This window comes from Dendrobates tinctorius, unplaced genomic scaffold (assembly GCF_039654945.1).
Source record: "Dendrobates tinctorius isolate UK_male_01 unplaced genomic scaffold, ASM3965494v1 ptg000032l, whole genome shotgun sequence".
Lineage (NCBI taxonomy): Eukaryota > Metazoa > Chordata > Amphibia > Anura > Dendrobatidae > Dendrobates > Dendrobates tinctorius.
In genome coordinates this window covers 31133120-31158937 of record NW_027361700.1, presented here as the reverse complement: position 1 = coordinate 31158937, position 25818 = coordinate 31133120, and the positions used below count along the sequence as shown (strand labels likewise).

Genomic DNA, 25818 nt, shown 5'->3' with positions numbered 1-25818 from the left:
TGCTTTGTACATTATGACTGACTCTTTAAGACCCTGTGGATTCCGGTTTCATCCTCCAGGAGGGCTGTCTAGATCACGATACTCAGTGTGGACTCCTCTGTATTGCTGCATTTGTTTTAGGAAGATGGTGGAAACTGTGAGTGGAGTAAAGTTTTTTAGAGATTTACTGAGGACTACTATGTGATCCACAAGATCCGATGCTTCCCAGTCAGATCCTGCAAGGAGCTCAGACTATCTGCATCCCTGTGCTTGGCCTGGAAGGATTTCCTCTGAGTGTCACCGCCAAACTGGCAGTAAGTCCCTGTAGCCCCCCTGCTAGACTTCCCTTCTTCTGGCTGAGTCTTCCTCCACTTCTCTCATTCCTCTCATTCCTATCTTGCAGCTGGGCTCTGACTAAAGCTTGATGCTACATTCCAGGCTGTCTTCTTCTAAACTTTTCTGAGAAGTTTACCTGTAGTTTCTAAACTTTTCTGTGACACCCATCCTCCCTGGCTTTTCTTGCTATGGCCGCCATGCAGCTGTTCCTCTTATGCATATTGGTCGTTTTGGTGTCCCAAAGTTATTCCCAGTATGAACAGTACAGTTTTCGAGGCTTTCCCCGTTCTGAGATCAAACCACTAAAGCCCACCTATGCCAAAGCCATGGAGCTGTATGAGGCGCAGTCCTGGAGGGAGGCTAGTCGTATGCTAGAAGCTAGCCTCAGGCTCCATAGACTTCTCCAGGACAGTGAAGCCTTCTGCGGTCAGAGCTGTATTGATGAATCCCAAATTCCTGGCCTGGAGGAACTGCAGGGAGAAGAGGAACATGGAGACTGGAAACTAGAGCTGCAATTATTTGGAAGGGTCCTATCCCGAGCAGTGTGTCTGAGGAAGTGTAAAGCCACCCTGCCAGTGTTCCAGCAATCATACCCAGACAAGGAGACCCTGAAGGCCTTCCAGAGGAGAGACCCCTACCAATACCTGCACTATACCTACTTCAAGGTGAGACGTGAAAGTAATACCTTCACACTTTGTGTTTACCAGTATTTTTATAAGAATTGGCCTTATGCATAAAGATTTTCATCCAATGGGACAAAAGTCCCAATAATTTACCATTCAGGAGCAGTAGAGAGCTGGATGACATCTATTGTGTGACCTGTAATATTTGTCATAGTCTCAAAATATTTTGGGCTATAGATGATGATATAAGTACGGACCAGCTGAATGGATGAGACTGCCTCAGGCTATGTTCACCGAGTTTTTTGGAGCTGATTAATTCCAAAATTCTTCTCAAAAACAACTTAAAACATGCTTGGAAAACTCTTCCTATTCATCTCTAATTAAAATCCACTTTGTTGGAGTATTTCGAGCATCAAGACCGAAAAGATTTGAAAAACACCTGGCGAAAAACTTCATTGAAGCAGATACTGATATAATCCGCTCCAAAACTAGATACATCAAAAAAATGCTTCAGGAAATTTTTTTTTTACAAAACGCTTTAAAAACCACTTCACAGAAAGAAAAGCGTTTCCTGACGCGATTAATACTTGAAAATCTCATCATTTTTGAACAGCTAAAGAAAACGCATTTAAAGGGAACCTGAGTGGTCCCCCATGCCCTCCAAACCACCAGCTTTACTTTACTCCTGTATAAACACCCTGCCTAACAAGCCCTTTATAGTGTTTGACACATTAACAGATCTTTAGAAAAAAAATATTTCTACAGTCTGTTTTTAAAATGCAAATTAATCTTTTGACTAGACAATGGGCGCTTGTTCAGCCAGGTTAGTCGTCCCACAAAGCATGTTATCACAAAGCATTGCGGCTTCAGAGGTGCACTGCGCTTGTGCGGAAGCAAAGAAGCTTGATCTTCAGCTCCTCCATTGACATTGGGCTTCTTTTCTGCTTCTGGACATGCGCAGTGGACCTCTGAAGCCGCAAAGCATACACCTGGTTTCAGAAGCACAATAACCTGTGGGAAAGAAAAGTTGCGTGTATGTGAGAGATTTGCATGGAGCTGAGGTTGACAATCATGTCATATTGCCCACAACAATAACATGCTGAGTGGGACGACTAGTCTGAGGAAACAAATGACTAGTTATAAGATTAATTTACTCAAAACGGACTTTAGAAATACTTTTACTAAGGATCTGGTAATGTGTCAAACACTATAACAGGCTTATTAGGTAAGGTTTATAGAGGAATAGAGAAATAATGGTGGAGGGTATGGGGAACCTGTCACGTTCCCGATAATATAGCCCGACTCTCAAAATTTTGTGACTAGTCTCGAATTTAGAAATACTGACATGTTTGGGTCTACATTATCTGACTCCTGGAATAATGACAGAGTTGTCACTGGTCCATCGGAAGTAGGCAATGCTTTCCCATTATAGGTTGTCTCCTGCAATGATATTGAGGTTACAACTGATGACAGCGTGTAGTACCCACATAGTGTCACACTTTATGGCAGCACACAGCTGAAGGCACTGTAGACCACCAGATGGTGCCTCCATATTCTCCCCTACAAACTTAGATACACCTAGAGGTACAGTATGGGCCTATAGTGGTCTATGAAGGTCATATTAGGATTCATGCTTCAATGATTTTGAATTAACCATATCCATGGTTCCTAAGGCTGTTATAGTATCACCACCACTCATGCCTCAATGGCTGTTTAATAAAACAGCTATAAAATTCCTCTCTCGAGGTTGGTAGACAATTTGTCCATACATATCATCTCAATGCTAAACAGCCCCTGGAAAGGGAATACATTTTGTAGTATCAATAGCATTCACATTAGACCTCAGGCTACCAAAACTGGCAGCTAAAGCTAATAAGCTGCCTGCCGATAAAATTGTATTTGGTCATTTTAAAATGTATAATTCTATGTTATTGCTTACAGGAAAGATGTATAACTTTGTACCAATGTGGTACTAGCAGGTTCGCAGGACGCAGTGACGAGGCGCGAGACGGTTTAGTGCTTTTAGTAGTAACGTTTATAGGCCTAGAGGAAACTGTCCTCAGTCATAGCCTGACCAACCAAAGGGGTAACAAGAGTTGCCCTCGCAGGGGCTCAATACAAGCAAACACAAACAGAGTAGAATACGACTACGTCCGGCGAAAGCCGATCACTATAGGGCCACGGTATGGCCGACTACGGGTCCTTAACTATATAATCAACTTAGCCTTCCTGACGTCCCTCGGCGTTCTGGACGGGGGTTCTTCGGCGTAGCAGCCGCCGGGCCCAGGTGCTGAAGAGTTGACATAGTCTTCGAGCGTTCCGACGCTCCGGTGACACTGGGGCACCACAGGCCCCAGAGGAGTCCTTGGACAGATGGGCCGCAGCCCCCGGACTGGGGTAAGCGGCAGCGATGCGGGGTGGCGATTGGCAGGCCACCTGTGCAGCTAACAGCTGCGACGGGGAATCTGCAGCGAGCAATGGCCCAGCCCTTGCCGCGGACCGGAGCGGGACAGGGGTGGCCGCCGACGGCACTGGACTTGCCGCTGCCACGGGTGAGAGCAGGGCGGCTGCGGGTGGCAGGAGACAGGCTGCAGCCGCGGGCAGGGATGAGGCGGCAACGGCCGCGAGTGACCGCGGGCAGGCCGCAGCCGTGGGCAGGGATGTGGCGGCAACGGCCGCGAGTGACCGTGGGCAGGCCGCAGCCGCAGGCAGGGATGAGGCAGCAACAGCCACGAGTTGAAGCGGGACAGCGGCTCTCGGACGGTCGTCTGGGCGCCGTCCCTCTGATGTCCTAGGGGAACGTCTCTCCTGGCTCTGGTAGGTCGCTTTGGCTCCCAGTCGCTCCCACGGACTCCTGCTGCTTCTGTCCCGGTCTGCTGAGTCACCGTGATTAGCGTTCCCCGCCCCTTTTATACTGACTCCTCCCTCAGCCCATCTGTCCATCTCAACGGACCTTCCCTGAACCCTGTCCCCCAGGAACAGTTTCCCCCCGAACCTAGGTGACGGTCCCCTTGGTTCCGGCACGGACACTCGGCGGCGGCCCTTCTTCCCACACCGTGTTAGCCAGTATTCTGCTTCATGTCACTTGTCTTATCTATTGCGTTATTTCTGTGCTGTTTTATGTATAAATATGTGATTCTTCAGATTTTCTATTAGTCTAGCCTGATGAAGAGACCTGAGTAGTCCCGAAAGCTTGCAATTTGTTACCATCTTTTCAGTTAGCCATTAAAAGGTATCAACCACTGAGGACTCTCAATTCTAAATATTTTGCACGTTATTGCTTATTCTGCTTTGAGTGTCATACAGAGCTCATGATTGAGTGAGGATATGGCGCTAGGAGGCAGCATCGTGGCAACTCTGAATTGATGCAATATGTAAAGAGTTGTTTTCCCTACAAGTATTAGGTATCCAATGATTCATGCCGTATGCTCGCAGTAAGAAATTGGGTGGACATGTAGAAACAGTATGACCCATTGGATCTACTGAAAATTGGTTATTATTAGTGATGAATGAACGTGCTCGGATGCTAACCAAGTGTTTTCGGCGTGCTCGAAAAATATGTTCGAGTCCCAAACAGTCGAACAGCTGCAAGACATGCGGCTGCGGGGACTAGCACATATTTTTCGAGCACTCCAAAGACATGCGGTTAGCACACGAGCATCATCAGATAACACCTTATCCGAGCACGTTCCTTCATCTCTATTAATAACCCATTTACTGTAGATCCGATGGGACATACTGAGTCCACTCAATTACATACTGTGGCATATAGAAGTCCACTAACCATATGACCCTCTAAGGTGCCCTGCTGTGGAACTGTACAAAGCAGATGGCACCTCTTCTATGACATCCATACACTTTAATAGGACCTGTACAACAGTGTCATCCTGATAAAATAATTACTAGTGAAACTACAAGTAAAATCATACCCTGATGAGCTTTTTCAATGAAATTCATGTAGAAATTCACTTTTTATCCAACAAATGTCTGGATGAAGGTAAATGTGGCAGCCGTGCGAGTCTAATCTTGCAAGCATGTGCTCGTCATTGCCAGCAGCGCATTTGATTTTGTGTTTTCGTGATCTCCTAGCTGAGGTTGGGGATTGCCACGTCTCCAGACATGCCCTAATTCTGTCTCAAGTCTTCACACTTCATATCCTACAAGCAGTGTGATTCCCAGATGCTTAAACCTGTGAGACGCCACTTAGAAATCCATCTGGACCGTTATATCACGGAATAAAGAGACTAACCTGAAACATGCGAATCATTGTCCCCAGTTATCAGCCTTTTCAGGCTGGAAAACGTATTTCACATCCAGAAAATAACTGCCCCCTCCCCCTCCTGTCACAATATATCTGAGACAATGTCCATCAAGCAGTGACCGTTCCTGCACGGCAGTGTCCCCTTCAAGCTGTATACTCAGGAAAGGAAAGATTAACCTTATTAAAATATTGTATTGTTAATGTGCCCAATATTAGTTGTACCTGTTGCTTTTAACTTCAGCCATCTACTATATAATCGTCTATTTCTGTCTGTCTGTCTGTCACAGAAATCCCGCGTCGCTGATTGGTCGCGGCCGGCCGGCCACGACCAATCAGCGTCAGGCGCAGTCCGGCCGTGAATTGGCGTGGAATTGGAACGACGCCACCATAGAGAGAGAAAGAGAGAGAGACAGATTATACTCACCCCAGCGTTCGGTCCAGTCCGATGGGTGTCGCCGTCCCATCCGGCGCCTCCCAACTTCATACGATGACGTCCTCCTCCTTGCTTCTCCCTCGGCTCCTGCGCATGCATACTTTATCGGCCCTGTTGAGGGCAGAGCAGAGTACTGCAGTGCGCAGGCGCCGGACCTCTTTGATCTTTCCCGGCGCCTGCGCACTGCAGTACTTTACTTTGTCCTCAACAAGGCAGATAAAGTACGTGTACGCAGGAGCCGAGGGAGGAGCAAGGAGGAGGACATCATCGTATGAAGATAGGAGGCGCCGGACTGGACCGCAACACCCACCGCCCCGCCCCCCGGTGAGTATAATCTAACGTGTTTGTCTTATTTTTCAGGTTTCATTAGGGGCTTATCTACAGCATTACAGATTGGCAGTAGCCCCAGCTTATGGGGCAAAAATGGGGTGAAAAATTCCCTTTAAATAAACTACATACATATTCTAGAATACCCGATGCGTTAGAATCGGGCCACCATCTAGTAGTGTTATATTTCTGTTACGTTGTGGCGGCCATTTTTACACAACAGGAAGTGCAGCCATATTGGTTGTTCACTTGGTAAACTGTCACTTTGATGGCAAAACAATTTAGTCCGCTTGGTCAGTGTTGTCAATTTGCCAAAAACAATTACTAAAAATTGGTGTGAGTACATAAAACTATCAGTAAATTTTGGCTTTCACTTTTGACTGAAAATTCCTCCAACATGAAAGCAGGAGAGCGGAGGACATACCAGGTAGGTCCCGTGCAAGGGAGAGCGGAGGACACATCAGGTAGGACGGGTGCAAGGGAGAGCGGAGGGCACATCAGGTCGGACGGGTGCAAGGGAGATCTGAGGACACACCAGGTAGGTCTGGTGCAAGGGAGAGCGGAGGACACACCAGGTAGGTCCGGTGCAAGGGAGAGCCGAGGACACAGCAGGTAGGACGGGTGTAAGGGAGAGCCGAGGATACACCAGGTAGGTCCAGTGCAAGGGAGTGCGGAGGACACACCAGGTAGGTCTGGTGCAAGTGAGAGCGGAGAGCACACCAGGTAGGTCCGGTGCAAGGGAGGGCAGAGTACACATCAGGTAGGTTCGGTACCTAGGTGCCTGCTGGAGGATGACAAGGTCACCAGAAGACCCAACTAATTAGCCTTCAAAAATTGCCGAATAGGGGACTTTTTTTATACTAAATAAATACCCATAAGAGTAATGGGTCAATTCTGTCGTCATAGTATAAAGCAGTGAAAGTTTTATAGAAGTTACTATTTAGGACCCTCATAATAATATATCTCATTCATAACATTTCTCCTAGATTAATGAACTGGAAAAAGCAGTATCCGCTGCCCACACCTTCCTTCAGAAGAATCCCAGTCATGAAATGACACTGAGATACATGAATTACTATAAGACTCTTCTGGAGGTTGACGAGTTTCTTATAGATTTGGAGGCTCAGCCATATGAGGTAAGAGTTTCTTCAGACTCATCATTGATATGTTCCCAAGATACACGTGGGGGACATATGCAGGGTTGACTAGCTCCTGAACCAAAGGAGTGTGTGAGCCTACCAATAAGGCTCCTAATTTAAAGAAGAAGATCTGTCACCAGGTCAAAATTGGCCAGTTTTTGCCCTTATTTTTTTCTTCTGCTAAGGAAAAATCTACTGACAGATAATCACTTCTGTCTTTTTCTGATCTCCTCCCAGCTGACATACAGCCCTAGAAAAAATTAAGAGACCACCACATTAAAAACCCTGTCACGGGCAGCCCATTCTCCAGAGCTGAACCCCATTGAAAACCTGTGGAATGTAATCAAGAGGATGATGGATAGTCACAAGCCATCAAACAAAGAAGAAATGCATACATTTTTGCACCAGAAGCAGTGTGAAAGACTGGTGGAAAGCATGCCAAGATGCATGAAAGCTGTGATTAAAAATCATGGTTATTCCACAAAATATTGATTTCTAAACTCTTCCTGAGTTAAAACACTAGTATTGTTGTTTCTAAATGATTATGAACTTGTTTCTTTGCATTATTTGAGGTCTGAAAGCACTGGGTTTTTAATTTTGACCATTTCTCCTTTTCAGAAAAAAAAAAATTATTACTTGGAAATTCGGAGACATGTTGTCAGAAGTTTATAAGCTAAAAGAACAATTTACATTTTACACAAAAAATATACCAATAAAGAGAAAAATCAGACAAACTGAACTTTTGAAAGTGGTTTCTTAATTTTTGCCACAGACCACATCAAAGTTGAGATGAACTTTTGTGCGATTACAAATTAGTTGAGAAGAGCTCAGACACTGAAGATAAGTGTTATAAACTCTCCATCTAAATGAGCTCACTAAGAAATTCTCAGTTAACTCATTCTGCATCCAGCAATATGTAGGAAAAGAAAGAGCCTGTAAAAGCCAAACAAAGCAAATTTTTTAAAGACAATCAATTACAATAATAGTTTTTACTAAAAAAAAAAAGTTTGCACTTGACGTTGTCTACTTTAATCTTTATCTATTTTGAAGTTGTCTCTTATGGTGTACTTATTTCCAATGGAACATCTCACTCTCCATAGGGAGTGTTTGTCAAGGCAGTAAAGTCCTACAATGCTGGAGACTTCCGACGCAGTATTGAGGACATGGAGCAGGCCTTGCCCTTGTACTACAAGGCGTACAACAGCTGTCTCACCGGCTGTGAGGGTGTCTATGAGATGAGGGAGTTCAAAGACTTCTTCCCTGCTGTTGCAGGTAAGAAAATGCCAATATATTTTTTTAAAATTGTAAGTGATGGAACTGTGAATTTTTTTTTTAAAGGGGACCTATCAGTTGATTCACACTGACAGATTCAAAATGTAGCATCAGAGACCGTCCTGCTTCCTTATTGCAGCTGTCTATGTTTCACTCTAAAATTCTGGGGCAAATCATATTTTGAAACAGGAGCTGGTATATCTTTATAGTGGTCAAATACTGTTCAGATATAGGTAGCCCACTCTTGCACAGGGGCCCACCTGAGGGCTCACCTGCTCCACGGTGGGCCAGTACTAGCTTTCGGGCAATCATTTATCTGTGTATCAGGGGTGGACATACCGCTGATGCAACTGCACCGTGGCCAAAAGGTGGAGGGGGGCCTATAGCGGTAGACCACGCAGCCGCTATGAGGCCACTCAGTCAAGGTTACAGTCGGGAGTGAAAGAGGTCCGGTGTCAAGCAGCATCAGGCCCCATTCACTCTCGCTCGTAATCATTCTGATATCCAGAGCTGGGGAGAGAGCAGACAGTGCAGGAATTGGAAAAGGGGGCGTATCATGCAGCTGGCCAATGAACGCTTTCCCCACCAGACTGGTGAGAGCGCTCACTGACTGCTTGCTCTGGCTTCCTGCATGGTGTGTCCCAATGGTGAGTGTTCATCTGTTGTCAGGGGGCCCGGGCCACACAGCACACTGAGGACAATAGTGGAGGAAGAGCAGGACTTACAGTGGGTCTTCTGCTCCCTCCACTGTTCTATAACCTGGAAGTATCTGCTCACAAAGAAGATGTCGGGGGAAGAAGGCTCTCAGCATGGCAGCAGCAGGGAGCTGATATCAGTCCTCTCTGCTGTGTCCCCATCATCCACAGTGGTTTCTGCAGCCCTCTCCAGCTGATCTCTGAACTATGTGGCCGACCTCCTCCACTGCTCATCTAAAACACCTGATGTCATAGATTAGTATGTGTGTATATCTATGTGTCTTTGTGTTTACGTATGTATGTTAGTGTGTGTGCACGTGTGTGTGTACTAGGGTGACCGGATCTCATATGGGGGGGGGAAAAATGTCAGAATCATGTCCGTCTGGACCCCACAAAACGATTCCCCTTTCCAGATATTGAGATAGCCAAAATTTGAGCTCGATCAAACGACGTTAACCCGTGCCGCTCGTCGCTCAAAGTTTGAAAAAATCCAAATTGAGGTATTTTAAGATTTAGGTATTTTGCATAGTCTGTTAGACTATAAAGAATGTGACAACAACATTGCAGAAACCACTGTGGATGATGGGGACACAGCAGAGAGGACTGATATCAGCTCCCTGCTGCTGCCATGCTGAGAGCCTTCTTCCCCCGACATCTTCTTTGTGAGGAGATACTTCCAGGTTATAGAACAGTGGAGGGAGCAGAAGACCCACTGTAAGTGGACAAAATTCCGACATCGATTTTTTGCGGTCACCCTAGTGTGTACAGAGGGAAAAATAAGTATTTTATACACTTCCAATTTTGCAAGTTTTCCCACCTACAAAGAATGAAGAGGTCTCTAATTTTTATCGTAGGTACATCTCAACTGTGAGATACAAAATATAAAAATAAAAAACTGAAAATCACATTATTAAATTGCATTTTATTGCATGAAATAAGTGTTTGATCACCTACCAACCAGCAAGAATTCTGTCTCTCACAAACCTGTTAGTCTTTCTTTAAGAAGCTTTCTTACTCTGCACTCATTACCTGAATTAATTGCACCTGTTTGAACTCCTTACCTGTATAAAAGACACTTGTGCACACACTCAATCAATCACACGCCAACCTCTCCACCATGGTCAAAACCAAATAGCTGTCTAAGGACACCAGGGACAAAATTGAAGATCTGCAAGAGACTGGGATGGGCTACATGACAATAGGCAAGCAGCTTGGTGAGAAGGCAACAACTGTTGGCACAATTATTAGAAAATGGAAGAAACACAAGATGACTGTCAATCTTCCTTGATCTGGGGCTTCATGCAAGATCTCGCCTCATAGGGTAAGGATGATTCTGATAAAGGTCAGGAATCAGCCCAGAACTACACTGAAGGATATGGTCAATGACCTGAAGAGAGCTGGGACCACAGTCTCAAACAATACCGTTAGTAACACACTACGGCGTCATCGATTAAAATCCTGCAGGGCATGCAAGGTCCCCCTGCTCACGCCAGCACATGTCCAGGCCCATTGGACGTTCACCAATATTCACCTGGATGACCCAGAGGAGGCTTGGGAGAAGGTCAAATGGTTAGGTGAGGCCAAAATAGATGTTTTTGATATCAACTCCACTTGATGTGTTTAGAGGAAGAAGAAGGATGAGTAGAAACCCCAAGAACACCGTCCCAACTGTGAAGCATTGTGGGAGAAACATCATACTTTGGGGGTGCTTTCCTGCAAATGGGGAAAGGACAACTGCACTGTATTGAAGGAAGAACGGATGGGGTCATGTATCGCAAGATTTTGGCCAAGAACCACCTTCCCTCAGTAAGAGCACTGAAGATGGGACGTCGCTGGGTCTTCCAGCATAGCAATAACCTGAAACACACAGGACAACCAAGGAGTGGCTCCGTAAGAAGCATCTCAAGGTCCTGGAGTGGCCTAGCCAGTATCCAGACTTAAACCCAATAGAAAATCTTTGGACGAAGTTGAAACTCAATGTTGCCCAGCGAAACCTGAAAGATCTGGAGATCTGTATGGAGGAGTTGGCCAAAATCCGTGCTGCAGTGTGTGCAAACTTGGTCAAGAAGTACTGGAAATGTCTCACCTTTGTAATTGCAAGCAAAGGTTTCTGTACCAAGTATTAAGTTTTGTTTTTCTATTGTATTAAATACTTATTTCATGCAATAAAATTATGTAAAAACCATACAATGATTTTCTGGATTTTTTTTTAGATTCTGTCTCTCACAGTTGAAGTGTACCTATGATAAAAAAAAATTACCGATCTCTCCATTCTTTGTAGGAGGAAAAACTTGCAAAATCGTCAGGGTATCAAATACATATTTTCCCCACCATATATGTGTATGTGCATCTGTGTAAATATATGTGTGTGTGTATATGTATGTATGGTGTGTGTATGTGCGGTATATAGGTATGTATAGTAAATTTATATGTGTGTGCTTGTATGTATGGTATATGTGTGTGTATGTACAGTATGTGTATCTGTGTATGTGTATTTGTATGGTATATGTGTGTGTGAAAATATTTGCTTTTGGTTCATGTATGATACAGTTATTGTAAAGAATAGTAGAATCAACCTGGCTCTTTAACCCCTTAAGGACCAGGGGTATTTCTGTTTTTGCATTTCCATTTTTGCTCCCCTTCTTCCCAGAGCCATAACTTATTTTTTTGCGGGATGAGTTGTACTTTTGAATGGCACCATTGATTTTACCATATCATGTACTGAAAAACTGGAAAACAATTCCAAATACAGTGAAATTGCAAAAAAAAGTGCAATTCCATAATTGTTTTTTGGATTTTTTTTTTACCGTGGGCGGCACGGTGGCTCAGTGGTTAGCTGGGGTCCTGGGTTCGAATCCCACCAAGGACAACATCTGCAAGGAGTTTGTATGTTCTCCCCGTGTTTGCGTGGGTTTCCTCCGGGTACTCCGGTTTCCTCCCACATTCTAAAGACATACTGATAGGGAATTTAGATTGTGAGCCCCATCGGGGACAGTGATGATAATATGTGCAAATTGTAAAGCGTTGCGGAATATGTTAGCGCTATATAAAAATAAAGATTATTATTATTACCATGTTCACTAAATGCTAAAACTGACCTGCCATTATGATTCTCCAGGTCATTATAAGTTCACAGACACCAAACATCTCTAGGTTCTTTTTTATTTACCGCATATACTCGAATATAAGTCGAACCGAGTATAAGCCGTGGCACCTAATTTTGCCACGAAAAACTGGGTAAACTTATTGACTCAAGTAGAGCCGGGTATGTATTGTCCCCTCATCCACATCCTGGGAAGCATGGCTCCCCCGTCCCTGTCCTTGTATGCAAGGCTCCCCTTTCGCTGTCCTTGTATGCATGGTTCCTAATCCGATATCCTTGTATGCATGGTTCCTATAAAAAAATTCCTACTTACCTTGCCTGTGCGCCCTCGTTGCATCTCGTTCCATCGCCAGCAGCTTTTCCTGCTGAGCTATCACATGGACCCGCTCATTAAGGTAATGAATATTCACTCCACGCCTATGGGAGTGGAGAGGCGTGAATATTCATTACCTTAATGAGCGGAGCCACTTGATTGCTCAGCCGGAAGAGCTGCTGGTGCCGGAACGAAAGAGATGCAGCGAGGGCACGCAGGAAGTTTTGGAAACTGGCGGCTGCGGCTGTCACTGTGCACTATTACAGAGAAATGAATATTCATTTCTCAATAGCAGCGGCACAGGATTTAGCCACAGCTGTCAGCTCCTGCCTCTTTGACCTGCAGCTCCCCCTCCCCGCTGTCTTTCTGGGACAATTGACTCATGTATAATCCGAGGGGGGCGTTTTCAGCACAATGTGCTGGAAAACTCAGCTTATACACGAGTATATAAGGTACGTGGTGAAAAAAAATTCCAAAGCTTGTAAAAAAAACAAAAAAAGTTGCCATTTTCCGAGATCCGTAACGTCTCCACTTTTCGGGATCTGGGGCTGGGTGAGGGCTTAATTTTTGGGTGCCGATCTGTCGATTTTATTGATACCATTTTGGTGTGTATATACAATCTTTTGATCACCCATTATTGCATTTGTTTATTGCAAGGTTGCAGCGATAAAAAAAAACGTAATTCTGGTGTTTCGATTTTTTCTCGCTATGCCGTTTACCGATTGGATTGATTCTTTTTACATGTTGATAGTTCGGGCGATTCTGAACGCGGCGATACCTAATATGTGTATGTGTGATTTTTTTTAATTATTTTAAATTAAACTGAAATTCGATGAGGAATATGTTGGCACTATATAAATAAAGATTTATTATTATTATTATTATTATTATTAAATGGGGCAAAAGGTGGGTGTTTTGAACTTTTATATTTTTTTAATATTTGTAATATTTTTAAAAACATTTTTTTCTTTTAACTTGCTTCAGTAGTCTCCATGGGATCATCCGATCGCTTGTGCATCATAGAGCAGGGCTGCAGCACTGCTCTATGTAGCAGATATGCTCACTTGCTATGAGTGCCGACCACTGGGTGGCACTCATAGCTATCCGGCTATGACAACCACAGGGGTCTCCTGCTTATCCTGGATTGTCATACCAACCCATCGGCAACCCGCGGTCATGTGACACAGGCGCCGATGGGAGGCGGTAATGACGCGCTTCCTGTGCGTGCGTGTTAAATGCCGCTGTCAGAATTTGACAGCGGCATTTAATGTTAACAGCTGCAGGTGAATCGCGACTCCACCTGGGGCTGTTAGGGGCACATGTCAACTGATCAGATCAGCTGTCATGTGCCGGAAAAGGTGTGGGCTCCTGTGATGAGAGGGAGAAGTGTCCAATGACGGACTCTGTCCGTCATTGGACGTTAAGGGGGTTAAAGGGTTATTCACCGAATAATCCAGTTATTTCCGATCAATCAGATCATGGATAGGTTGCTGATCACTGGGGATTCGACCACTGGGCCTCTCAGAGATTCAGTTGTGTATGCTTGGCCTCTGCTCTATTCATTATCTATACGTAGAGCTGCTGAGCACTTTGCTCGGCTATTTCCATCAGTTCCATAGACAATGAGTAGAGCAGATACCAGATGATGCAGATATCAGACATATAATGTAATATAATTTATACATGGTTGGGCTCTGCCGGTTCCAGCAGTTATCACGCAGCCACAAGTATGCCTGCTCTGGAACCAGCAGAACCGATTCCTAACGGATATATATATCCATCTCTTTGAAACAATATAATCTCTATATATAAAACTGAATGTGTGTGTGTGTGTGTGTGTGTGTGTGTGTGTGTGCGTGCGTGCGTGCGTGCGTGCGTGCGTGCGTGTGTGTATCTGGGTCGCCCTTCCAGGACTGTGGAGTACTTGGTACCGGCCCGGTCTCTCAGAGGGGATTGTCACAGCAGCGGTGACCCGGTCCATGGCCCTGGGCACCCATGTAAAAGGGGTTGAGTGATGGGAATAAAGTTTATGAGTGGATGATTTGTGACGCCACCTGTGGTGTTCGGCAAGGGGGTGTTAAGCCGACGCTGCAGACAGATCCTCTGGGACAGATGGTGTAGTGCAGCAATGATGTTGTAGCCCTCCACAGGTATGGCTGTTGGTCCCAGGGCAGTGTAGATAGGTGTTTAGGAAGAGGGTGCAGTGTTTGGCACAGAGATGTAGCAGTGCTGAAGAGGTTGCAGGAAGGAGGCAAGCACACAACAGGGTGCAATTTCTTTACCTTTACTTTGTAAGTGCAGTCCAGGGTCCAGATTACAGATGGCACAGGAGCTGATTAGCCTGGAAGCAACTCAGGAATCTCTCTATGCAGATGGGTTGTGTAGTCTCCTACCTAGCGCTTATTTGAGGTAAATGCAGTACTGTGTTACACTGACGTTCCGCCTTCTTCTTCCCTTTTGAATCTACCTCGTATGGCAGACAGCTGTAGCCTTCTATCTCCTTTGGCTCACACGTCGCTGTTGTGCCTCCGAGTCTTAGATGGGAATAGAGCATTTACAGCTTCCTATTCCTCTGGTTTCTGTTGCGGGACCGTCAGTATCTATACAACCTTGGAGACCAGGCTCCAGATCATGCGCTCCAGCTGGGAACGAGCTCTCAGCCAAGCTCAGTCTCCCAGCTTCTCTCTCCACGTCTACACACTTCGCCCTCCTCACAGAACTAACTAATTTCCCTTCCGGGCCCTCAGAGCGCACTCCTCCCCCAATTCTGGTTCAGAGCTCCCTCTTCTGGCCTGGAGTGGGAACTGTGTTGCATGTTATGGTTAACTGCTAGAGAGACCCCTCATTGCTTCCAAGCCTGACATCCCCCTCCCTGGAGGAAGGCAATGCCACTGTGGCGATCATACTCCTGGGGGCGCCACATATCACCAACCAATCACGAAGCATCTTTCATTCCAACAGAGCTGTTCAAAAGAAGCTGAGCTATGATTGGTTGCTATGAGCAACAGTTTTCCTTGCAACCAATCACTAAGCAACTCTCATTTCACCACAGCTGGTTAAAATAAGCTGAGCTGTGACTGGTTGCTATGAGCAAGTTTTCCCACTTGACAACACCTCAGCAGACACTGACATGGTGGGAGAAATCTAGCATCCACGGGAACATAAGCTCCCAGCCATTGTCTGCCCCACAGAAAGGAGCACAGAGTACATGACAGAAATGAATGCCCATATCCCCATCACACATCCTCCACCCCGTAGGCACATCTTCCCTATTAAAGGGATCATTGGTATGGAAGTCAGAGCAAATCCATCCAGGGCTTTGGTTTTGACCCCAGGCCTCTCTTAAAGGGATCTCCGGTATGGAAGTCAGGACCGTTCCACTCAGCGCTGTGGTTCTGACCCCAGGGTCTATTAAAGGGATCATTGATATGGAAGTTAGGGCAAATCCACTCTGCGCTTTGGTACTGACCCCAGACCTTTCTTAAAGGGATCTCCAGTATGGAAATTATGGTAAATCCCTCAGCGCTCTGATTCTCACCTCAGGTTTCTATTAAAGGGATCATTGGTATGGAAGTCAAGGCAAATCCCTCAGCGCTCTGATTCTGACCCCAGGCCTCTCTGAAAGGGATCCCCGGTATGGAAGTTAGGACCGTTCCACTCAGCGCTCTGGTTCTGACCCCAGGCAGATGGGATGATGTGGGATATTAGGAGTAGTAGTCCGGTAGCTCTGGCTGATGGGATGATGTGGGATATTAGTGGTAGTTGTCCGGTGGCTCTGGCTGACAAGACGATGTGGGATATTAGGAGTAGTAGTCCGGTGGCTCTGGCTGATGGGGCGATGTGGGATATTAGAGGTAGTAATCCGGTGACTCTGGCTGATCGGATGATGTGGGATATTAGGGGCAGTTGTCCGGTGGCTCTGGCTGACGGGATGATGTGGGATATTAGGAGTAGTAGTCCGGAGGCTCTGGCTGACGGGATGATGTGGGATATTAGTGGTAGTTGTCCGGTGGCTCTGGCTGACGAGACGATGTGGGATATTAGGAGTAGTAGTCCGGTGGCTCTGGCTGATGGGACGATGTGGGATATTAGAGGTAGTAATCCGGTGACTCTGGCTGATCGGATGATGTGGGATATTAGGAGTAGTTGTCCGGTGGCTCTTGCTGACGGGATGATGTGGGATATTAGGAGTAGTAGTCCGGTGGCTCTAGCTGACGGGATTGTGTGGGATATTATAGTGAATGTGGCTATGCGGAGTGGGAGGGGCTCTGCACTCAGCTTTATATATATGTATAGATATAATCATTACAATTTGTTATACAGTCATGGCCAAAAGTATTGACACCCCTGCAATTCTGTCAGATAATACTCAGTTTCTTCCTGAAAATGATTGCAAACACAAATTCTTTGGTATTATTATCTTCATTTAATTTGTCTTAAATGAAAAGACACAAAAAGAATTGTCCTAAAGCCAAATTGGATATAATTCCACACCAAACATAACAAAGAGGGTGGACAAAAGTATTGGCACTGTTCGAAAAATCATGTGATGCTTCTCTAATTTGTGTAATTAACAGCACCTATAACTTACCTGTGGCACCTAACAGGTGTTGGCAATAACTAAATCACACTTGCAGCCAGTTGACATGGATTAAAGTTGACTCAACCTCTGTCCTGTGTCCTTGTGTGTACCACATTGAGCATGGAGAAACGAAAGAAGACCAAAGAACTGTCTGAGGACTTGAGAAACCAAATTGTGAGGAAGCATGAGCAATATCAAGGCTACAAGTCCATCTCCAAAGACCAGAATGTTCCTGTGTCTACCATGCGCAGTGTCATCAAGAAGTTTAAAGCCCATGACACTGTGGCTAACCTCTCTAGATGTGGCCGGAAAAGAAAAATTGACAAGAGATTTCAATGCAAGATTGTGCGGATGTTGGATAAAGAACCTCCACTAACATCCAAACAAGTTCAAGCTGCCCTGCAGTCCGAGGGTACAACGGTGTCAACCCGTACTATCCGTCAGCATCTGAATGAAAAGGGACTGTATGGTAGGAGACCCAGGAAGACTCCACTTCTTACCCCGAGACATAAAAAAGCCAGGCTGGAGTTTGCCAAAACTTACTTGAAAAAGCCTAAAACATTTTGGAAGAATGTTCTCTGGTCAGATGAGACAAAAGTAGAGCTTTTAGGGCAAAAGCATCAACATAGAGTTTACAGGAGAAAAAAGAGGCATTCAAAGAAAAGTACACGGTCCCTACAGTCAAACATGGCGGAGGTTCCCTGATGTTTTGGGGTTGCTTTGCTGCCTCTGGCACTGGACTGCTTGACCGTGTTCTTGGCATTATGAAGTCAGAAGACTACCAACAAATTTTGCAGCATAATATAGGGCCCAGTGTGAGAAAGCTGGGTCTACCTCAGAGGTCATGGGTCTTCCAGCAGGACAATAACCCAAAACACACTTCAAAAAGCACTAGAAAATGGTTTGAGAGAAAGCACTGGAGACTTCTAAGGTGGCCAGCAATGAGTCCAGACCTGAATCCCATAGAACACCTGTGGAGAGATCTAAAAATGGCAGTTTGGAGAAGGCACCCTTCAAATATCAGGGACCTGGAGTAGTTTGCCAAAGAAGAATGGTCTAAAATTCCAGCAGAGCATTGTAAGAAACTCATTGATGGTTACCGGAAGCAGTTGGTCGCAGTTATTTTGGCTAAAGGTTGTGCAACCAAGTATTAGGCTGAGGGTGCCAATACTTTTGTCCGGCCCATTTTTGGAGTTTTGTGTGAAATGAGCGATGTTTTGCTTTTTGCTTCATTCTCTTTTGTGTTTATTCATTTAAGACAAATTAAATGAAGATAATAATACCAAAGAATTTGTGTTTGCAATCATTTTCAGGAAGAAACTGAATATTATCTGACAGAATTGCAGGGGTGTCAATACTTTTGGCCATGACTGTAACTAACCGTAGTTAGTTACTATGCCTGGGAAGCTCAAATAAAACTTTTGCTATGGTTCCCTGTGAATTCTATGTATGCCCCTTGCAGGGCGGTGATAATGAGGGCAATCTGGCCTGTTGCTCAAAGCCCAAGGCTCCGAGGGTCCCATTGCAGACTGTCCTCATCATAAGCAACGTACTCGGCAGGGAGGGGGGCTCAGACACATTTCTTGCACAGAGGACCCAAGCTGTCAGTGTCCGCCCTTGCACTATATACGTATTCATCTATATTTCTCTCCTTTCAGATCATCTTGCCGATGTCCTAGAGTGTAAGGTGGATTGCGAGTCTAACCTGACCCCTAACGTCGGGGGCTATTTTGTTCATAAGTTTGTTGCGACCATGTATCATTATCTGCAATTTGCATATTACAAACGTAAGTTTATAATTTTCATTATCACAATTGTATTGGATATGTATCATAAATAATATCAAAACAAAATATATTATAAATGAAAAAAAAAATCAACATCTGACATTTGTGATCCAGTGAATGATGTGAAGAACGCGGTTCAGTGTGTGTCCAGCTATATGCTCTTTGACCCATCGGATACGGTGATGCAGCAGAACCTGGCTTACTACAAGTTTTACAAGGAGAAGTGGGACCTTGAGGTTCCAGATTTCAACCCTAGAGAGGTAATGTTGACTGACAAAACTAACCTTAGACTTTTTGAAGGCCCCCTATACTTACTCTTGAAGAGGATTTCTCACTAGGTGAAAAATGGGCATTTTTGCTCTTATTTTATTCCCACTGTATGGAGCGGGCTGATGAGATAAGCCTGTACCATTCCCCACAGATGGAGGCTGTGTTATTTTGCAGTCATCTGCCTCTAACAGCCGCAGTTGGAACCAAGCTTTTCCTGCTGCTATCAACCTGTTAAGCGGCATTTACAGAGCGTGGCATGAGGGTGCTCTGTACCATGTGCCCATTGGCCCACCTGTGACATGACCATGGTGTCCTGACACTTTGCCATAGCAGCAAGTATCTGCTGAAGACCCCCATGCCTGTCATGTTGGTGCTTCTATGAAGATGAGCCTTTGACTGGCGTTCATAGGGGACTGCAATTTATACTACACGGTAAAAGTATAATACAGTACAAGAGATTGGCCGATCGCAAGTCCAAGTCCACTCAGAGGACTACAAATTACAGTACAGCATAGTACAGTGTAGCACATCCATAAAATCCCAATATATCTAAATATAAAGTCAATTAACTCAGTCGGAAAAAAAAAATAGAAAAAAAAAAATAATCGAAACTGCTCTGCAGAATTGCGTTTTTCATTCATTACACCTCCGCGAAAAAAATTGCAACAAAGAGTTCGGTACCACTTTTCAGTAAATATTCTAAAAAATTATTAAAGGGGTAATTCGAAGCACTATACTCAACAGAGCAGCTCTTCCTCTTCCGATTTAATCTGTGTCAATTGGCTCCCTGCAGTTAGGCAGCGGGGAGCCAGCTGTCAAACAGCATGACATCAGCAGTCACGTGCTGTCTACAGAGCAGAGGGAAGAGAAGCCACTGCTCTGTCGACATGACATCAGCAGAAACCGCAGAGCTTTTCGCTGGGCACAACACGCAGGTGCTAGCAACTATCTGCCTGTTAGTACTTATACCCATATTAAAAACAAAATAGAAAAGATAGCCACGGATAACCCATTTAAGGGGGCACTTTGAATGTTATTATAGGGATGTAGTCTATACTGGTTAGTGGGGTCAAAGTAAGTACTGTATATACGCCCGTCTGACTTACTTTTCTCCTATGGGGCAATGTCTACTTTCAGGAAGCTCTGAGGTATCATAACCAGACCACCCGGCACAAGGAGCTGTTACAGTTTGCCCGAGATTTCCTCCACCGAGATGACGATGAGGTAAAAATGAAGTAACCTCAATTCATGTACTAAACAATCAACTTTATAGAAGACAAAGTAGCACGACCCATAGTTACATGTTTATTGTGTTTCTATTGTTAGAAATTTTAATTGCTCGGGGTCTGGGTGCTGAGACTCCTACGAAGGCCACGTTCACACTCAGTATTTGGTCAGTATTTCACCTCAGTATCTGTAAGCCAAAACCAGGAGTGGGTGATAATACAGAAGTGATGACGGGTTTCTATTATACTTCTCCTCTGATTGTTCCACTCCTGGCTTTGGCTTACACATACTGAGGTAAAAAACTGCCCAGATACTGTGGAGCCTGAGAAAATGCATGTAAAAAATAGAATTGTTATTTTAAGAACCGAAACCCAGCATTTCTGAACTAAAGAAATAAATAGATAAAACTCAATAAAATCTGCACCAAAAACGTATTAATAATAAGTAGGAAAAACACACAAGTATTAGGACACATTGCATAGAAAAAAAATGCAGAGGAAGGAAAAAAAAGAAACTGTTTTGCTTATGGAAATATGGCTTAAAAGGTTTTGCACAGTATCCCCAGAACTTCGATCTCTAGCATAAAATGGGCAGGGTGGAATCTTTGTAAATTACAGATGGACGCACATATGGATAAAGCTTCTTTCAGACATCTGGTGTGTGGGGTCCGGCGGCGTGCGGCGAAAAGCCGAGCCGCCAGATCCGGCCTGCAGCGGTGACACCGGATGTGTATGCGGCATCTGATACGGCTCGGCTCGGACAGGATTTAAAGGAGCCACAGGAGGAGGATAAATTGGGGATGAGAGAGACAGCAGTTGAAGGGTATGGGGGGGAGAGGAGGGGGTGGTGGTTAGAGAGAGAGACACATGTGGAGTTAACACTCAGTGTCCGGGCACTGTGAGTGTTAACCCACAAGTGCCCGATGAGAGAGATCTCTCACAAGTGTCCGGGTAAGAGAGAGAGAGATCTCTCTCTTGCCGGGCACTTGTGGGGTTAACACTCACAGTGTCCGGGCATGCGCTGTGTAAAAAACCATTCCGGCGCTGCAAAAAAACTTTGCAGGGAACGTTTTTTGCAGACGCCGGACAGGCATTTTTTGCCGTATCCGGCAAAAGCCGAACATGCTGCATGGCCATCAGGCGCAATGTGGCGATAATGCTAGTCTATGGGATAAAAGCCGGATCCGGTGGCAACCGGCGCCAGATCCAGCTTTTACATTTTTTGCCGCATCGCGCCTGATGCTAAAAATATGATGTCTGAAAGTAGCCTAAGGCGTTGAACTCCTGACAGGTACAATATCCACAGATGGCAGATAATATTCTGTTGGGCCCAACTCTTCCGGTAGTTGCCTTCATGAACTGTACTTTGACTGCTTCTTATTGTCGTGATCTAGAAGTAATTAGCCATTAGTAAGTAGCCATTGGTTGCCATAGTGGCTGGTATTTGTTGTGATGAGTCATGGGCAGATATGGGAAAAGCCTCCTCCTGTAGTACCAGACCCAAACAGTAATAACCCGTGAAGGACCGAGCAACTTTGCATTTTAATGATGTTCTTTTGTTTTTAATCTCACCTCTGTCACTTTATGAGGTGATAGCTCTGGAACGCTTCAATGGATCCCACCGATTCTGAGATTTTTTTTCGTGATATAATGTACTTCATAACAGTGGTAAAATTTGGAGAACATTTAGAAAATTTCACAATTTTCAAACTTGTAATGCTTATGGCCAGAGAAATGTCTCACAAAATAGTTAATAAATAAAATTTCTCACATGTCTACTTTACATCAGCGCAATTTTTGAAACATAATTTTTTTGTTCGGACATTATAAGGGTTAACAGTTGACCAGCGATTTCACATTTTTCCAACAAAATGTACAAAACCATTTTTTAGGGACCACATCACATTTGAAGTGAGTTTGGGGGGCCTGTAAGACAGAAAATACCCCAAAGTAACACCATTCTAAAAACTGCACCCCTCAAAGTACTCAAAACCACATTCAAGAAGTTTATTAATCCTTCAGGTGTTTCACTCTAATTAATGCAATGTGGAAGGGAAAAATTTACATTTTACTTGTTTTTCACAAAAATTTAAATTCAGCCCCAATTTTTTTTATTTTCACAAGGGTAACAGGACAAAGTGAACCTCAAAATTTGTTGTGCAATTTCTACTGAGTACGTCAATATCCTATATGTGGGGGAAAACTACTGTTTGGACGCATGGCAGGGGTTGGAAGGAAAGCAACACTGTTTGACTTTTTGAACACAAAAATGTCTCCACACCTTTTCGAGTTTGAATAGCTACTGATGTACCTATACAGAAGAAACCCCTCACAAGTTATGCCATTTTGGAAACTAGACCCCTCAAAGACTGTATACTGTATCTAGATATGTGGGGAGCACCTTGAACCTCCATGTGCTCCACAGAAGTTTATAACGTAGAGCCATGAAAATAAAATATCACATTTTTCCCACAAGTGTAACAGGAGAAAAAGAACCCCCAAATTTGTTGTGTAGTTTCTCCTGACTACTCCAATGCCCCATATGTCGGGAAAAACTACTGTTTGGGTGCTTTGCAGAGCACGTAAGGGAAGGAGCACCGTTTGATTTTCTGAACGCAAAAATGACTGAAATTGAGCACAATTTGGAGATCCCCCGATGTGCCTAAACAGTGGAAACCCTTCACAAGTGACCCCATTTTGGAATCTAGACCTCTAAATAATTTATATAAATGTGTGGTGAGAACCTTGAACCCCAAGATGTTTTACAGAAATTTATCATCTAGAGCCGTAAAAATAGAAGGAAAAAAAAATCACATTTTGCCCACAAAAATGTTTTTTAGCCCCAATTTTTTTGATTTTCACAAGGATAACAGGAGAAAATACATCAAACATTTTTTTTTGCAATTTCTCCAGAAAAAAACCATATGTGGTTGAAAGCTATTTTTGAGGCACACTGCAAAGCTCTGAAGGGAAGAGTTTACTGGAATGGTTTAAGGATGCCATGTCACATCGGCAGAGCCCCTGAGGTGCCAGAACAGCAGAAACCCCCCATAAGTGACCCCATTTTACAAATTACACCTCTCAATGAATTCATATATCGATGCAGTAATCACATTGACACCACAAGTGTGTCACAGAATTTTATACCATTGGCAGTGAGGAATAAATAATTACATATTTACCACAAAAAATGTGTTTTAGCCCCAGATTTTACATTTTCACACAGGGAAATGGGTAAAAATGGCACTAAAATTTGTCTTTCCATGTTTAATTGCAGGTTGAAATTGGATCATTGCAAGACACAGAACCACCCCCATCTGATGTAGAATTTGAAGGAGAAGGGGATTATGAAGAAGGGATTTATGCCGAGTGGTGGACACAGCCAAAATCTAAAGGGGACCTGGCAGACAAACCAGAGGAAATGTAGGCAGCTAACAATAGCGGATCATGACAGGGATGGTATAAGGTTAGAAAAACTTAGCTATTCTCTTCTAGACACTGTGTCACCCTTTTGGAAAGAACTGCAATACCAGATACCGCCAATGGACAAGAATGGCGCTATTTCTAGAAGTCAGTAGCTATGTCTACCTCTCAAATAATTCATTGACGGACCACCACACACAATTTGGGGCCAGTGCTTATTTAAAAAAAATGGGACTATTGCCAAATATAGGAAGATTTCATTCCAGTCATTGTATGAGTCAGTCTAAACCGAAGACAAGACTATATTCGTCATGCTCAGGACCTGGCTGCACATGTCGGCATTTCTACATATTGTCAGCTATGGACACATCCGACACCATTGTATGACAATGAAAGGTCTTCAGTTATTAAATGAATATGGGAACGGAAACGGAAACCAGCTGGAATGTGACTGGTGACTGGTTTGTGCCTCGATGTCTGTAAGGGGATGGATTTGTATGGAGACCCCTTATCCTGTGCTTTTGTCAAGATTCAAAGGGGTACTGCAGTGTTATGTAAATTAGGCTTTATAATTGTGTAATAAAATTGTCTGCAACTTTCTAATGTACTTTGGACCTCATTCATTATTGCATTTGTGCCTTTCTTGTGATTCATTCTATAATGGCCCCCGATGTAGCACCCAAATGGTATAATTGCTGGCCCCTCACAATAGTCCTCAATCTGTATAATAGTCACTGCATTAGCCCCCAAACTGCATACTGTCCCCCCTACATTAGCTCCCAAACTGTGATCAATGAGTGGAACAGGCTGCCATGAGAGGTAGTTAGTTCTCCTTCAATGGAGGTCTTTAAACAAAGGCTGGACAGACATCTGTCTGGGATGATTTAGTGAATCCTGCATTACACGATGACCCTGGAGGTCACTTCCAACTCTAATATTCGACGATTCTATACAGTTTGGGGGACATTATACAGTGTGGGTTCTACTGTGGGGGCTATTACACAGTGTGAGGGCTTCTGTTGGCATCATTACACTGTGTTTTGGTGGAGCAGAGGGGACATCATACCATATAATGAGGAGCTGTGGGAGTATCATATTGTGTATAGTGAACTGTGGGCCAATCGTGCTGTGTCGGGTGGAGCTGTGGGGACATCTTACTCTGTATAAGGGAGCTGTGAGCCCACAGTACTGGATATAGGGGAGCTGTACATTGGGGGACTCAGTGGCCATTATTAAATGTTAAGTGGGCACTTAAAGAGAGCCTATCAGCAGGATTGTGCTCAGTAACCGACAGACAGTGTCAGGTCGGCGCCGTTATACTGATTACAATGATACCTTGGGTAATGAAATCCGTCTTGTGGTTGTCGTGTAATCTTTATATTAAGTTTTGAGTTAATGATATGTTCGTGCTCCGGGACGGCCTGTGGGGGGGTGTTCATGTGGTGCTCCAATTAGATATTCATAATATAGACTGCTGACAGGTCACGGATCCCTCCCTGACCTGCCCCCTAGTTTACATAATGAATATCTGTACATACTGAAGAAAAAACCCTTCTGCAGGTAGGTGTCAGCCATGGCACCTGTGCTGCAGTTTAATCGCATGTTTAGGATCCTAGTACTCACTAGCCGGGTACTGCACATCCGCCCTGTATTCAAATCAAGAGGGCAGATGTACAGTATCCGGCAGCGACCACTATTCTGTCAAGGGAGCTGAGCTGTGCAGCTCCATAACTGAGCAGTTCCAGCCTCCGCCAACACCGGGAACAGCTGATCAGCAAGGGCTCCTGGGTGACCCCCACCATTCAGGCATTGATAACCGATCCTAAGGATCGGTCTTCAATGGTAAAGTCCAGCACAACCCCTTTAAACCTCATGTGCTTAGTAGTGTGCGTTCTGCATTTCCCATAATGCTCCTCCAATTTCTCCAGAATTTTATTGAGATCGATGTTGACAATTTGGAGCTCTTGGTAAGAAAACCGGATCTTTAATACACGTTAATCCTCGCCCCTACAACGTGAGGCCACACCACTCTTTGTGACTCACAAACGG

General features: G+C 44.5%; 2 protein-coding genes across 2 annotated transcripts in view; one reads left to right on the top strand and one right to left on the bottom strand.

Annotated features, from left to right (window-relative positions):
* The window catches only part of FKBP10 (FKBP prolyl isomerase 10), a 79851-nt gene that overhangs the window by 32756 nt on the left and 21277 nt on the right, over positions 1-25818 (bottom strand). The window lies entirely within an intron of this gene.
* P3H4 (prolyl 3-hydroxylase family member 4 (inactive)) lies at positions 49-24376 on the top strand. Its single transcript, XM_073572705.1, has 7 exons — positions 49-980; positions 6946-7095; positions 8199-8370; positions 18722-18850; positions 18965-19110; positions 20258-20344; positions 23624-24376. The coding sequence occupies exons 1-7, from the start codon at positions 504-506 to the stop codon at positions 23771-23773; spliced, it is 1311 nt and encodes a 436-aa protein (XP_073428806.1). The 5' UTR covers positions 49-503; the 3' UTR covers positions 23774-24376.

Bases quoted from the DNA above. Each gene is read 5' to 3' on its own strand.
- P3H4 (XM_073572705.1), top strand. From the start codon at position 504: ATGGCCGCCATGCAGCTGTTCCTCTTATGCATATTGGTCGTTTTGGTG. The intron at 981-6,945 runs GTGAGACGTGAA...CATTTCTCCTAG, and splicing joins TGCACTATACCTACTTCAAG to ATTAATGAACTGGAAAAAGC. The intron at 8,371-18,721 runs GTAAGAAAATGC...CTCTCCTTTCAG, and splicing joins CTTCTTCCCTGCTGTTGCAG to ATCATCTTGCCGATGTCCTA.